The sequence below is a fragment of the Calliphora vicina genome, chromosome 3, assembly GCF_958450345.1.
Source record: "Calliphora vicina chromosome 3, idCalVici1.1, whole genome shotgun sequence".
In the NCBI taxonomy this organism is placed as follows: domain Eukaryota; kingdom Metazoa; phylum Arthropoda; class Insecta; order Diptera; family Calliphoridae; genus Calliphora; species Calliphora vicina.
This window is the reverse complement of record NC_088782.1, coordinates 123,961,215-123,977,063: the sequence shown is the minus strand read 5'-3', so window position 1 is coordinate 123,977,063 and position 15,849 is coordinate 123,961,215. Positions and strand designations below refer to the sequence as shown.

At 29.2% G+C, this 15,849-nt stretch overlaps 2 protein-coding genes across 3 annotated transcripts; both read right to left on the bottom strand.

The window, feature by feature from the left end:
• Nucleotides 1-264: 264 nt before the first annotated feature.
• Nucleotides 265-1,734, bottom strand: LOC135955740 (battenin-like). Its single transcript, XM_065506097.1, has 5 exons — nucleotides 1,579-1,734; nucleotides 1,381-1,526; nucleotides 1,162-1,320; nucleotides 776-1,097; nucleotides 265-712 (listed from the first exon to the last, which is right to left on the bottom strand). The coding sequence occupies exons 1-5, from the start codon at nucleotides 1,732-1,734 to the stop codon at nucleotides 278-280; spliced, it is 1,218 nt and encodes a 405-aa protein (XP_065362169.1). The 3' UTR covers nucleotides 265-277.
• Nucleotides 1,735-4,350: 2,616 nt separating this feature from the next.
• Nucleotides 4,351-13,830, bottom strand: LOC135953665 (battenin-like). 2 transcript variants are annotated; one of them, XM_065503631.1, is made up of 6 exons: nucleotides 13,644-13,830; nucleotides 9,339-9,524; nucleotides 9,137-9,276; nucleotides 5,487-5,645; nucleotides 5,092-5,425; nucleotides 4,351-5,032 (listed from the first exon to the last, which is right to left on the bottom strand). In XM_065503631.1, the coding sequence occupies exons 2-6, from the start codon at nucleotides 9,516-9,518 to the stop codon at nucleotides 4,598-4,600; spliced, it is 1,248 nt and encodes a 415-aa protein (XP_065359703.1). In that variant the 5' UTR covers nucleotides 9,519-9,524; nucleotides 13,644-13,830; the 3' UTR covers nucleotides 4,351-4,597. The 2 variants fall into 2 exon arrangements, with proteins under 2 accessions (XP_065359703.1, XP_065359704.1); XM_065503632.1 differs by having other exon boundaries at nucleotides 13,734-13,801.
• Nucleotides 13,831-15,849: the final 2,019 nt, after the last annotated feature.

The following is a 15,849-nucleotide window of genomic DNA, read 5'->3' as shown; positions in this document are numbered from 1 at the left end:
ATAAGCGTTTAATCAAGAAAAGGAGCTTGATCTGTGATCACTCATATTTCTACCCAAAAATTGATTTTTTTATATGAAAACCTAAAATATCTAAAATCGCTAATAACTTGGCCAATAAGCGTTTAATTAAGAAAAAGAGCTCGATCTGTGATCACTCATATTTCTGAACAAAAATCGATTTTTTTATATTTTTTTTTTTATTTGAACGGGACAACGTCTGTCGGTTCAGCTAGTTTAAAATAAACTTAAAATCTATCTGTTCAAGTCCAAAACAAAACTACCACTCCATCAATCTCCCCATCACCTTCAAATCACATATAAAATTATGCACGGGTATGGCCAACAGAGCAGCCGATGTTATTCCAATAGAATCCGATTGTATAACAATGGCCAAGGCAAATTTCCTTCTCTGCATTGGTATTTCCTGAGACATTCTATAGAAAGTATTCACATAAGCCCCGCCACCCAATAAACCCTCCCACAAGACAACTGCAAACGATATCCATATAGTGGGAGTAAAGGGAAAGATGGCTTCCAGCAAAAAGTAAACAACATTGATAAATTGCAAAACAGCCATTAACCAGGTTTTCTTAAAGTGCACTATATTGACAGAGGATCGGGCAATAAACACGCCCAGCTGATAGTCCACATTGAGCCAACGATATTGGGAGGGTCGGTCCAAAAAAGATTTCTCGAAATACACCAATTCATACTGTGAAAGGAAAATGAAACGATTTTATTTTCCTAAACTGATCAATTTAAAGAGAACTCTTACCAATCCTTGATTAATAAAGTATTCAAAAAAGTACACTAAAACCAAAGGCACCATATATTTCAGCAACTCCTTGACATATTGCATTTTTTCACTAAATTCCTCTAAACGGTGTAAAACTAACTCTTTGGAATAGACAATTCTTAGTTTATTTTTGGGTGTTCGTAAAAGTAACCAAAATGCTACAGCCTCCAATAAAGGAAAGATTAACATGATCAGCATGGTATCACGATTGCTGATATGGAAAGATCTTAAGGAGGCATAGGATAAAGAACCAATAACTCCAGCTGCCCCGGTACCGGAAGACCAAGTGGAAACAACATTTCTAGACAATAATTGAAAAAAATTAACTTCCGATCGTAATTTCAAATACTATTTCATCAACTTACTTATTGAATTGGGAAGAATAAGACATGAATTTTGCCTCCCCTATGCCTCCGCTAGCCGAGGTTACTGCAATGCCCAAAATGGCCAGCCATTCGGTTTTAGCAAAACCCACAAATAGAAAGCCGGCAGCAGAACACATCACCGCCATAATTATATAAAAACTTGAGGAACAAAATTAATAAATAATATAAAACTATTTGTTTAAAAACCCCTTCTCTTACTTCATCCAATAGGGCAGAAAGGGTAAAATAATCTTGAAAAACAAAGTTGGCAAAATATCCGCCAGTAATATGGCTCCCGTTGAGATATACTGGCAATCTCGTAAACCTATGGCTTCAGTGGAATTCACCGAATGAAGGGAAATGTGCTAAAAGGAATCAATTTATTACAATTGACTTATTTTCTGGCGTTTAGCTTACCTCTTCATGAAATTGTCCTATAATATCATGGGCCGCACTTAGCATTACATTGTAACCATAATTATTGCACAAACCCAAGATCCAAAATGCCGTCAAATCTCTCCACAAATTCTTATCTTCCAATTCCTCCACAACATCTTGATTTTCCGAAGCCATTAATATAAGTTTTCATACGTTGTTTTCATAAAAATATTTTCCAAAATTTTTATTATTTCAAAACACAAAACCAATGACATTAAAAAATTGTAAAAGATTAATCAATAAAGAAAATATGGTCGGCCGTAGAAGTTCGGTAACTGAAAGAAACACCATTGAGGTAAAAGTTAGAGTATAAAAAGAACCACGATTAAGGAATAAAACAAACCACGATTGGGGTTAAAGTTAGAGTATAAAAAGAACCACGATTGAGGAATAAAACGAACCACGATTGAGGTTAAAGTTGGAGTATAAAAGGAACCACGATTGAGGTTAGAGTTGGAGCACAAAAAGAACCACGATTGAGGAATACAACGAACCACGACTGAGGTTAAAGTGGGAGTATAAAAAGAACCACGATTGAGGAATAAAACGAACCACGATTGAAGTAAAAGTTGGAGTACAAAAAGAACCACGATTGAGGAATAAAACGAACCAAGATTGAGGAATAAAACGAACCACTATTGAGGTTAAAGTTGGAGTATAAAAAGAACCGCGATTGAGGTTGAAGTTGGAGTATAAAAAGAACCACGATTGAGGAATAAAATGAACCACGATTGAGGTTATAGTTGGAGTATAAAAGGAACCACGACTGAGGAAATGAACCACGATTGAGGTTGAAGTTGGAGTATAAAAAGAACCACGATTGAGGAATAAAACGAACCACGATTGAGGTTAAAGTTGGAGTATAAAATGAACCACGACTGAGGAATAAAACGAACCACGATTGAGGTTAAAGTTGGAGTATAAAAAGAACCACGATTGAGGAATAAAACGAACCACGATTGAGGTTACAGTTTGAGTATAAAAGGAACCACGTCTGAGGAATAAAATGAACCACGATTGAGGTTAAAGTTGGAGTATAAAAAGAACCACGATTGAGGAATAAAACGAACCACTATTGAGGTTGAAGTTGGAGTATAAAAATAACCGCGATTGAGGTTGAAGTTGGAGTATAAAAAGAACCATGACTGAGGAATAAAACGAACCACGATTGCGGTTAAAGTTGGAGTATAAAATGAACCACGATTGAGGAATAAAACGAACCACGATTGAGGTTAAAGTTGGAGTATAAAAGGAACCACGACTGAGAAATAAAACGAACCACGATTGAGGTTAAAGTTGGAGTATAAAAAGAACCGCGATTGAGGTTGAAGTTGGAGTATAAAAGGAACCACGACTGATGAATAAAACGAACTACGATTGAGGTTAAAGTTGGAGTATAAAAAGAACCACGATTGAGGAATAAAACGAACCACGATCGAGGTTAAAGTTGGAGTATAAAAAGAACCGCGATTGAGGTTGAAGTTGGAGTATAAAAGGAACCACGACTGATGAATAAAACGAACTACGATTGAGGTTAAAGTTGGAGTATAAAAAGAACCACGATTGAGGAATAAAACGAACCACGATCGAGGTTAAAGTTGGAGTATAAAAAGAACCGCGATTGAGGTTGAAGTTGGAGTATAAAAGGAACCATGACTGAGGAATAAAACGAACCACGATTGAGGTTAAAGTTGGAGTATAAAAGGAACCACGACTGATGAATAAAACGAACTACGATTGAGGTTAAAGTTGGATTATAAGAGGAACCAAGATTGAGGTTAAAATTGGAGTATAAAAGGAACCACGATTGAGGTTAAAGTTGGAGTATAGAAAGATCCACGATTAAGGAATAAAAGGAACCACGATTGAGATTAAAGTTGGAGTATAAAAGGAACCACGATTGAGGACTAAAAATAACCACGATTGAGGTTAAAGTTGGAGTATAAAAGGAACCACGATTGAGGTTAAAGTTGGAGTATAACAAGAACCACGATTGAGGTTAAAGTTGGAGTATAAAAAGAACCACGATTGAGGAATAAAAGGAACCACGATTGAGGTTTAAGTTGGAGTATAACAAAAACCAAGATTGAACAATAATACGAACCATGATTGAGGTTAAAGTTTTAGTACAAAAATAACCACGATTGAGGAATAAAACGAACCACGATTGAACAATAATACGAACCATGTCTGAGGTTAAAGTTTTAGTACAAAAATAACCACGATTGAGGAATAAAACGAACCACGATTGAGGTTAAAGTTGGAATATAAAAAGAACCACGATTGAGGAATAAAAAGAACAACTTTTGAGGTTGAAGTTGGAGTATAAAAAAGAACCACGATTGGGGAATAAAAAGAACCACGATTGAGGAATAAAAAGAACAACGTTTGAGGTTGAAGTTGGAGCATAAAAAAGAACCACGATTGAGGTTAAAGTTGGAGTATAAAAAGAACCACGATTGAGGAATAAAAATAACCACGATTGAGGAATAAAAAGAACCACGATTGAGGTTGAAGTTGGAGTATAAAAAAGAACCACGATTGAGGTATAAAAGGAACCACGATTGAAGTATAAAAGGAACCAGGATTGAGGAGTATAAAAACACACACCATTGATGAATAAATTATTCTATACAAATATTTGATCAGTAGAAAGAACCATGATTAATGTACAAATTTTTTATATTATAAAAACTGAAGCCTACCTTTAGGCTGACCATATATATTAGATCATTTATATTAACTATTGCATTTTTTACATTTTTATTATTAATTTATTATCAAATTTCTTTCGTCTTTTTATGTTATCAACTTAAATCTATTAAATTCTTATTATTTCAACTATAAACCAATTATAGCTAAAATATTTATACATCTTTTAAGCGGGCAGTCTTAAAATTAATTCACACATCAACAAACTACATTCACTACATTTAAATTTAACACATTTTAACTAAATTTAAACTAAAAAAAAACTTAACTTTAATACTGACTTCCATCACCACGTAACACTTCTAACAGCTGCCGGCAAAGCACAGATGGCATTATGCACTGGAATGGCTAGGAAACCGGCCAAAGCAATGCCATACGAATCCGATTGTACCACCATGGCCATGGCAAATTGTCGTCTACCGGGTGGTATTTCCTTAGACATTCTATAGAAGGTATTGACATAAGCACCGCCGCCCAATAGACCTTCCCACAATACAATAACAAATGTTATCCAAATACTGGGTGTATAGAAGTAAATCACTTCGGTAACGAAATAGATCACATTGACTAATTGGAAAACGGACATTAACCAAATCCTATTTAGTTGGAAGATATTGACGGAGGAGCGTGAAATGAATACGCCTATTTGATAGTCCACATTAAGCCATCTGTATTGAGAGGCCTTGTCCAGGAAGGTGTTTTCAAAGAAAACCAATTCGAACTGGAAATAAAGGCATACAATTATTGTGTGAATAAATTTAAAGTAAAGAACAATCTTACCAATCCCTGATTAATGAAATACTCAAAGAAGTACACCAAAGCCAATGGCACCATATACTTGATCAAGTGTTTGATATACATAAATTTCTCCTTGAAACCCAGCAAGGGTTTGTCGTCTATGATCAATTCCTCCGTAGATTCCACTGCTGTTACCGGCAGAACTGAAGGTTTTCTCAACATTAGCCAAAATGCTAAAGCCTCTATGAAGGGGAATATCAACATTATTAACATTGTGTCTCGGGGACTGACATTCAAAGACCTTAGGGTGGCATAGGATAGGGAACCAATAACACCAGCACCTCCTGTGCCAGAAGACCAAGTTGATACTACATTTCTGATATAGAAATTTATAAATTAGAAGATTTACTATAGGGTTTAGAAATAAGAAAACTTACTTATTGAAATGGGAGGAATAGGCCAGAAACGTAGTCTCTCCTATGCCGGAACTAGCAGAGGTTATAATAACACCCATTAGAGCCATCCATTCGGCATTGGCAAAGCCCACAAATAGAAAACCAGCAGCCGAAAAGAGCACAGCTAGACCAATGCGGAAACTGAAAGAGAATGGACAGAAATTTGAGGTTATGGTTGGAGTATAAGAAGAACCACGATTGAGGTATAAAAAGAACCACGATTGAGGTATAGATAGAACCAATATTAAGGTATAAAAAGAACCACGATTGAGGTTAAAGTTGGAGTATAAAAAGAACCACAATTGTGCAATAAAAAGAACCACGATTGAGGCTGAAGTTGGAGCATAAAAAGAACCACGATTGAGGAATAAAAAGAACCACTATTGAGGTTGAAGTTGGAGCATAAAAAAACCACGATTGAGGAATAAAAAGAACCACGATTAAGGTTGAAGTTGGAGTATAAAAAGAACCACGATTAAGGTTGAAGTTGGAGTATAAAAAGAACCACGATTGAGGAATAAAAATAACCACGATTGAGGAATAAAAAGAACCACGATTGAGGTTGAAGTTGGAGTATAAAAAGAACCACGATTGAGGAATAAAAATAACCACGATTGAGGAATAAAAATAACCACGATTGAGGAATAAAAATAACCACGATTGAGGTTGAAGTTGGAGTATAAAAAGAACCACGATTGAGGAATAAAAATAACCACGATTGAGGAATAAAAAGAACCACGATTGAGGAATAAAAATAACCATGATTGAGGAATAAAAATAACCACGATTGAGGAATAAAAATAACCACGATTGAGGAATAAAAAGAACCACCATTGAGGAATGAAAAGAACCACGATTGAGGAATAAAAATAACCACGATTGAGGAATAAAAATAACCACCATTGAGGAATGAAAAGAACCACGATTGAGGAATAAAAATAACCACCATTGAGGTATAAAAATAACCACGATTGAAGAATAAAAGGAACCACGATTGAGGAATAAAAAGAACCACGATTGAGGTTGAAGTTGGAGTATAAAAAGAACAACGATTGAGGAATAAAAATAACCACGATTGAGGAATAAAAATAACCACGATTGAGGAATAAAAAGAACCACGATTGAGGTTGAAGTTGGAGTATAAAAAGAACCACGATTGAGGAATAAAAATAACCACCATTGAGGAATGAAAAGAACCACGATTGAGGAATAAAAATAACCACCATTGAGGTATAAAAATAACCACGATTGAAGAATAAAAATAACCACGATTGAGGAATAAAAAGAACCACGATTGAGGAATAAAAAGTACCTCGATTGAGGTTGAAGTTGGAGTATAAAAAGAACCACGATTGAGGAATAAAAATAACCACGATTGAGGAATAAAAATAACCACGATTGAGGTTGAAGTTGGAGTATAAAAAGAACCACGATTGAGGAATAAAAAGAACCACGATTGAGGTTGGAGTATAAAAATAACCACGATTGAGGAATAAAAAGAACCACGATTGAGGTTGAAGTTGGAGTATAAAAAGAACAACGATTGAGGAATAAAAATAACCACGATTGAGGAATAAAAAGAACCACGATTGAGGTTGGAGTATAAAAATAACCACGATTGAGGAATAAAAAGAACCACGATTGAGGTTGAAGTTGGAGTATAAAAAGAACCACGATTGAGGAATAAAAATAACCACGATTGAGGAATAAAAATAACCACGATTGAGGTTGAAGTTGGAGTATAAAAAGAACCACGATTGAGGAATAAAAAGAACCACGATTGAGGTTGGAGTATAAAAATAACCACGATTGAGGAATAAAAAGAACCACGATTGAGGTTGAAGTTGGAGTATAAAAAGAACAACGATTGAGGAATAAAAATAACCACGATTGAGGAATAAAAATAACCACGATTGAGGAATAAAAATAACCATGATTGAGGAATAAAAAGAACCACGATTGAGGAATAAAAATAACCACGATTGAGGAATAAAAATAACCATGATTGAGGAATGAAAAGAACCACGATTGAGGAATAAAAATAACCACGATTGAGGAATAAAAATAACCACGATTGAGGAATAAAAATAACCACCATTGAAGAATGAAAATAACCACCATTGAGGCATAAAAATAACCACGATTGAAGAATAAAAATAACCACGATTGAGGAATAAAAAGAACCACGATTGAGGTTGAAGTTGGAGTATAAAAAGAACCACGATTGAGTAATAAAAAGAACCACGATTGAGGTTGAAGTTGGAGTATAAAAGAACCACGATTGAGGAATAAAAAGAACCACGATTGAGGTTGAAGTTGGAGTATAAAAAGAACCACTATTGAGGAATAAAAATAACCACGATTGAGGTATAAAAAGAATCATGATTGAGGTTGAAGTTGGAGTATAAAAAGAACCACGATTGAGGAATAAAAAGAACAACGATTGAGGAATAAAAAGAACCACGATTGAGGTTGAAGTTGGAGTATAAAAAGAACCACGATTGAGGAATAAAAAGAACAACGATTGAGGAATAAAAAGAACCACGATTGAGGTTGAAGTTGGAGTATAAAAAGAACCACGATTGAGGAATAAAAAGAACCACGATTGAGGTTGAAGTTGGAGTATAAAAGAACCACGATTGAGGAATAAAAAGAACCACGATTGAGGTTGAAGTTGGAGTATAAAAAGAACCACTATTGAGGAATAAAAATAACCACGATTGAGGTATAAAAAGAATCATGATTGAGGTTGAAGTTGGAGTATAAAAAGAACCACGATTGAGGAATAAAAATAACCACGATTGAGGTTGAAGTTGGAGTATAAAAAGAACCACGATTGAGGAATAAAAAGAACAACGATTGAGGAATAAAAATAACCACGATTGAGGTTGAAGTTGGAGTATAAAAAGAACCACGATTGAGGAATAAAAAGAACCACGATTGAGGAATAAAAAGAACCACGATTGAGGAATAAAAAGAACCACGATTGAGGTTGAAGTTGGAGTATAAAAAGAACCACGATTGAGGAATAAAAAGAACAACGATTGAGGAATAAAAAGAACCACGATTGAGGAATAAAAAGAACCACGATTGAGGAATAAAAAGAACCACGATTGAGGTTGAAGTTGGAGTATAAAAAGAACCACGATTGAGGAATAAAAAGAACCACGATTGAGGAATAAAAAGAACCACGATTGAGGAATAAAAAGAACCACGATTGAGGAATAAAAAGAACCACGATTGAGGAATAAAAAGAACCACGATTGAGGTTGAAGTTGGAGTATAAAAAGAACCACGATTGAGGTTGAAGTTGGAGTATAAAAAGAACCACGATTGAGGAATAAAAAGAACAACGATTGAGGAATAAAAAGAACCACGATTGAGGAATAAAAAGAACCACGATTGAGGACTAAAAATAACCACGATTGAGGTTAAAGTTGGAGTATAAAAGGAACCACGATTGAGGTTGAAGTTGGAGTATAAATAGAACCTCGATTGAGGAATAAAAATAACCACGATTGAGATTAAAGTTGGAGTATAAAAAGAGCCAAGATTAAGGTATAAAAAACCATGATTGAGGTTAAATTTGGAGTATAAAAATAATCACGATTGAGCTATTAATCTATACTTACTGCACCCAGAATGGAAAGAATGGCATTATAATCTTCACAAATAGCGAGGGTAAAATGTCGGCCAATAATATAGCCCCCGTAGAAACTATATGACATTCCCGACCATTGCCGCCGCCAGCATTATCATTAGAAGGAGAGTCCTGTGAAAAAAATTCATAATTTTTAAACTTATTTTGTTGCAATATCTTCAAATTTCGCTTACATCATGATGAAATTGTCCGATAATATCGTGAGCAGCACTCAACATCACCACATAGCCATAATTGTTGCACAAACCCAAGATCCAATAGGCCGTCAGATCGCGCCATAGACTTTTGTCTTTGCGTAAATTGTGGGAATCAACGGGAGGCGCCACCACCACTTGTTGACTATTGGAAGCCATAGGAAGCTGGAAAAAAGTAAATGTAGTATAATTTGCGATCTTAAAAGTCACGTTTTCTTTTTAAAACATATTTGTGTTTTAGCTAATTGCAGCAAAAAATAAATATTTATTTTCTTTTCTTTTAATTGCTTCAATAAATTAGTTTGATTGTTTGTTTATATTAATCTCTAAAAAACGTGAGCTATTTTAACATCACTTTAAAATGAGTTTTTAAAATACATTTAAAAAATAAAAATGTTAAATAACTATTCAGTATTTCTCAGAATTCATTAAAAATTCATAATTTGTTAACGAAAAAATCACACAAAATTTTATATTTAAAAAAATTTAAAGCAGTTAAAATGCAAAGCACAACAAACTACAAAAGAATAACGACCTTCAAATCTCACAAATAAAAAGTATTCAAAATATTTGCTAAATAATAAAGCTCGAAATTTAGAATCAGTTTAGTGTTAACTAAATTTGAAAAGAGCGTAAATTATTTGTATTTTATTGCTTTTAAATAAAATCTGTTAGCAGGTAAACATTTTAATTATTATTTAATGTTTATTTGAGTGCAAATATTTAAAAACGTTTTTTTTCAAAACTAACTGATTCAACGGAAGTGATTTAACGATAAACTAAAATGAGTAAAGAAAGGTCGTTGAAACTAAACAAATAAATGGTGGCTGTTTAGAATTTCTAATTAGTTTAGTGAGAGAAACCTAAAAGTGTCAAACTAATGTCAAGTTTAAGGTTTATTTACGTATATGGTTTTAAAATGGGTCTTCCGTCAGTTGTTTTTGAACTTGGATAGAGTATAAATAACTCTAGTTTGTTTGGAAAAAGTTAAACTCTTAAAAAATTTTAATAATTTGTTTATTTCTAATGAAATTTTTAATTATTTAGAAGGTTAGCGTTTTAATAATGACATATATAGGTTATGTTATTTTCACTAATGCTAAAATAGAACTTTTTAAGAGCTATTGAAATCGTTTTTATATATATTATAGATCGATATAGGAGGAATTCATAAAATATTTTTATTTGAAAAAGTAGCTGACAAAAAGTTTAAGTAAAATAGTTATTTCTTGAGATGTATTTTTGGTGAAATTTCAAAATCATTTTTGGACTTTGAAAATTGTTCACATTTACACGATTGAACTTAAACGAACAATTTTTTCTGGAAATTGTATCTGAAAGTGTTGTTAATCTCAAGATATTTTTAGAATAATTTTCTTTATTTTATATTAAAAGTTATAAGTAAAAAATTTAATAAAAAAAATTTGTTATATTTGGCCTTTTAAAAAAATTTTAAGAATTTAAGAATTTCTCAAAATTACAGGGTTTATTTTAAAGAAAAGAATTTTAGTGGAAATTATTTATTGAAGTATTGTTAATTAAAATAAATTATTAGAAACATTTTTATTTGTTTAAAATAAAAGTTATGAGTTAACAAAGAAATAAAGTTGGGCCAAAGAAAAAAAAATTCTAAATTCAATATGAAATTATTTTTTAAAGTTTCACTATTTGTTTTAAACGAAACTGACTTTTTGGAAATTATTTCTAAAAGTGTTGTTAAAGTCAGGATATTTTTAGAAAAAATTTCTTTCTTTTAGAATAAAAGTTATAAGCAAACCATTAAATAAAGAAAATTAGTTATATTTGGTTTTGCAAAATAATGTTAAGACTTTAAAAATTTCTCAAAATTACAGTGTTTATTTTAAATAAAAGAATTTTAGTGGAAATTATTTATTGAAGTATTGTTAATTAAAATAAATTATTAGAAACATTTTTATTTGTTTAAAATAAAAGTTATGAGTTAACAAAGAAATAAAGTTGGGTAAAAAAAAAATTCTAAATTCATTATGAAATATTTTTTTTAAAATTTCACTATTTGTTTTAAACGAAAGCAACTTCCTGGAAATTATTTCTGAAAGTGCTGTTAATCTCAAGATAGTTTTAGAAAAATTTTCTTTCTTTTAGAATAAAAGTTATAAGCAAACCATTAAATAAAGAAAATTAGTTATATTTGGTTTTGCAAAATAATGTTAAGACTTTAAAAATTTCTCAAAATTACAGTGTTTATTTTAAATAAAAGAATTTTAGTGGAAATTATTTATTGAAGTATTGTTAATTAAATGATATTTTTAAAAAAATTTAGCTTTGGCTAAAATAAAAGTTATGAGCTAACAAAGAAATAAAGTTGGGTCAAAAAAAAAAATATAAATTCAATATGAAATAATTTTTTAAAATTTCATTATTTGTTTTAAACGAAGGGAACTTTCAGGAAATTGTTTCTGAAAGTGTTGTTAATCTCAAGATATTTTTAGAATAATTTTCTTTATTTTAGAATAAAAGTTATAAGCAAACCATTAAATAAAGAAAATTAGTTATATTTGGTTTTGCAAAATAATGTTAAGATTTTAAAAATTTCTTAAAATTACAGAGTTTATTTTAAAGAAAAGATTTTTAGTGGAAATTATTTATTGAAGTATTGTTAATTAAAATAAATTATTAGAAACATTTTTATTTGTTTAAAATAAAAGTTATGAGTTAACAAAGAAATAAAGTTGGGTCAAAAAAAAAAAATTCTAAATTCAATATGAAATGATTTTTTAAAATTTCACTATTTGTTTTAAACGAAACATACTTTCTGGAAATTATTTCTAAAGGTGTTGTTAATGTCAGGATATTATTAGAAAAAATTTCTTTCTTTTAGAATAAAAGTTATAAGCAAACCATTAAATAAAGAAAATTAGTTATATTTGGTTTTGCAAAATAATGTTAAGATTTTAAAAATTTCTCAAAATTACAGGGTTTATTTTAAACAAAAGAATTTTAATGGAAATTATTTATTGAAGTATTGTTAATTAAAATAAATTATTAGAAACATTTTTATTTGTTTAAAATAAAAGTTACGAGTTAACAAAGAAATAAAGTTGGGTAAAAAAAAAAAAAATTCTAAATTCAATATGAAATAATTTTTTTAAATTTCACTATTTGTTTTAAACGAAACAGACTTTCTGGAAATTATTTCTAAAGGTGTTGTTAATGTCAGGATATTTTTAGAAAAAATTTCTTTCTTTTAGAATATAAGTTATGCAAACCATTAAATAAAGAAAATTAGTTATATTTGGTTTTGCAAAATAATGTTAAGATTTTAAAAATTTCTCAAAATTACAGGGTTTATTTTAAACAAAAGAATTTTAATGGAAATTATTTATTGAAGTATTGTTAATTAAAATAAATTATTAGAAACATTTTTATTTGTTTAAAATAAAAGTTATGAGTTAACAAAGAAATAAAGTTGGGCCAAAAAAAAAAAAAAAAATCTAAATTCAATATGAAATTATTTTTTAAAGTTTCACTATTTGTTTTAAACGAAACTGACTTTTTGGAAATTATTTCTAAAGGTGTTGTTAATGTCAGGAGGTTTTTAGAAAAATTTTCTTTATTTTAAAATAAAAGTTATAATCAAATAATTAAATAAAGAAAATTAGTTATATTTGGTCTTTTAAAATAATGTTAAGACTTTAAGAATTTCTCAAAATTAAAGGGTTTATTATAAATAATTTTTTTTTTCTAGAAATTATTAATTGAAGTATTGTTAATTAAAATAAATTATTAGAAACATTTTTATTTGTTTAAAATAAAAGTTATGATCAAACAAAAAAATAAAGTTGGGTAAAAAAAAAAAATAAAAAAAATTTTAATTCAATTTACAATATTTTTTTTAAAGGAAACGTTATTTAATTTAGTTTATTTTTTGTTTGAAATTTAGTATAGTTTTTAAAAAAAATTTTTAATTCTTTGAAATCATTTAATATTTGCAAAATTTTTATAACTTTTCTTATTTAATATGGTTATTTCCATAATTTATTTTGAAGTTGTATTTTCTGAAAGCTTATTTCTTTTAGTATAATTTTGCTATATATTGTTTTTTAAATAGATTGGAAGTTTTTAAGTTGTTATTTGTTCTTAATTTACAATATTTTGTATTTTGTATTTTTTTAAAAATTATTTTTTTTTCAGAAATCTTTAAGATTTTAAGTCATTTTTCAATTGCATTTTGTTCATTGTTTTATTTTGATTTCATTTATTTGTTCGATAAAGTTATAAAGAACATCAATTCTTATCACTCACTTATTTAAACAAAGCACCAAAAAAACAAAACACTTGTTTTATAAAAATTTTATTTAGAATTATCTTTTTCTTTTGAAATATTAAACGCACTTTTAGTTTTATATCTTTTTACGAGTTTTATATTTTCGTTTTTGAGAAATAGTTCAGCTGTGAGCCGCAAGCTACACCCAACCAGCTGTAACGAGTCACAAATAGTAACTAAAATTTATTTTAAACTAAAAAGAAATTTTATAAATTAATCGTTGGTTAAAGTACTATAGAAAATAATAAAGAGAGATCTTGTTATTTCTCTCTCTCTCTCCCTCTCTGTATTTTTTTTATCAGTAGTTTAATTTTAATTGTTAAACATTAAATTCATTTTATATGCCTTTATTTAATTTAACCTTAATTAGCTAAATATTTGTTTTATATTTTATTAATTTCAAAATATTTTCATTTTTATTGACAATTTTTTAAAGTATTGTATTGGAATTTAGCCAAAAAATGCCTTAATTCGTTTTCAATTATGCTCTTTTATTCTGGTTTAATTTATTCAATTGATTGCTTGTTTGTATTGCTCTCATTTAGGGGGTCAATCTTTGTTTGGTTGTTTTTCTTTGTTGTTGTTGTGATTATTGTTCCCCTCCCTAACAAAAGAGAGTTTTAGGAGAAAAGGGAAAACAAATCTCTTGTAAAATCCCAACTGTGTTTATCTTCTTCTTTCATGTAAACAAAGCTTGTAAAAACCCCGTTTTATTCTCTATTATTGTTTACATTTTGTTGTTGTTATTTTTATGCTTCTCTATCTGTACTAGTGGGATAGTGTGTGTCTAGCTGTGTGCATGAGAGTTGTAATTTGAGAAATGGCTGCCATTGTTTTTGTTTTATTACTTTGTTGTTGTTTAATAGCTGTAATTTTCAACAGTTAAAGCAATTTTAAGCTAATTTCAAATATTTGCAGTATAATTTAAAAACTTATCACTCAGTTACACTTAAAAAAAGCGATTTTTTGATAATGACGTGAAATAAACAATAAAATTTACTCTAAATTTTATTTATTTATAACGGTTTTTAAAATGTAATTATTTAGAATTAAATTTTAACACTTGATTCAAGCATTTTCCTTAATATGTTCTAACATCAAACAAATGTTCAAAGATTTATTATTAATGTCAATAAAAAATTTAATTTTTAATGGAACCAATCTAATCTTTCATTAAAACTATTTTGTATTTTTGTTATAAAAAACATGTATTGAACACGTTTGTAGCAAAATAAAACTCTTAATATTAACATTATCAAAAACTATTGAACATCTTGATCAAAATCAATTAAACACTTAAATAAACTTTATTATAAAATGGCAGATAAGAGGTTGACAACCCAAAATTAGTTTAGATTAAGAATAATTTTTAGATTTATTTGTAACTAGGAGAGAATTTAGAGATAAAAACCTAAACGTTCAGAAAATTAAATTTGTATATTGTTGAATTACAAAGGTCGCAATTGAATACTAAAGAAATTACAAACCCAATGACTAAATAATTTATTTTTTCTTTTTTAATTTTTTTTAATGGCTGTCATAAAAACTCTTTCATAAATATAAAATTTCACACTTTTTTTTTTTCTTCAAGATTTATTATATTTTGCCAAATGTGTTTAATAAAGCTTATCTTCTCGTAGAACATACATTTTATAACAACTATTTAGGCTGTTTGTCTGATAATTTAATAAATATATTAACGACAAAAGAAAGATAACCGTTTTAAAAAACATTTATGAGATTTTGGAAATCATCAACAGTGGGAGGAAAAAGTTTTTATGATTATTCGGAAAACCGATTAAACAAAAATAATATTAATCTGAAAAAAATAAAAAATTCTTCTATACCATAAGAATATAAGTTTGAAAATGAAATTTTTTAAAAAAAATTAAACGAATAATCGGAAAACCGAATAATCTAGAAAAAGTATAATCGAATAAAAATAAGAAATTCATAGAAAACTTAAACAGAATTTCATATTGTTTATATATTTAGCCAATTTTATATGAAATTTTTAGTCTCTTGACAGAATTTTTAACGATTATTCGGAAAACCGTTTTGATAGTTATTCGATTAATCGGAAAATTTTCAACATTTCTTAAATTCTAAAAGAATATAAGTTTAAATATTGATTTTTTAAGAAATTTAAACGAATAATCGTTAAACCGATTAACTTGATAAAAA

Coding starts and splice junctions, on each gene's coding strand:
- LOC135955740 (XM_065506097.1), bottom strand. CDS start 1,734: ATGGCTTCGGAAAATCAAGATGTTGTGGAGGAATTGGAAGATAAGAAT. Junction 1,321..1,380: donor TTTCTGCCCTATTGGATGAA/GTAAGAGAAGGG, acceptor TTGTTCCTCAAG/TTTTTATATAATTATGGCGG. Junction 1,098..1,161: donor TATTCTTCCCAATTCAATAA/GTAAGTTGATGA, acceptor ATTATTGTCTAG/AAATGTTGTTTCCACTTGGT.
- LOC135953665 (XM_065503631.1), bottom strand. CDS start 9,518: ATGGCTTCCAATAGTCAACAAGTGGTGGTGGCGCCTCCCGTTGATTCC. Junction 9,277..9,338: donor TCGGACAATTTCATCATGAT/GTAAGCGAAATT, acceptor TTTTTTTCACAG/GACTCTCCTTCTAATGATAA. Junction 5,033..5,091: donor ATTTCATTAATCAGGGATTG/GTAAGATTGTTC, acceptor CTTTATTTCCAG/TTCGAATTGGTTTTCTTTGA.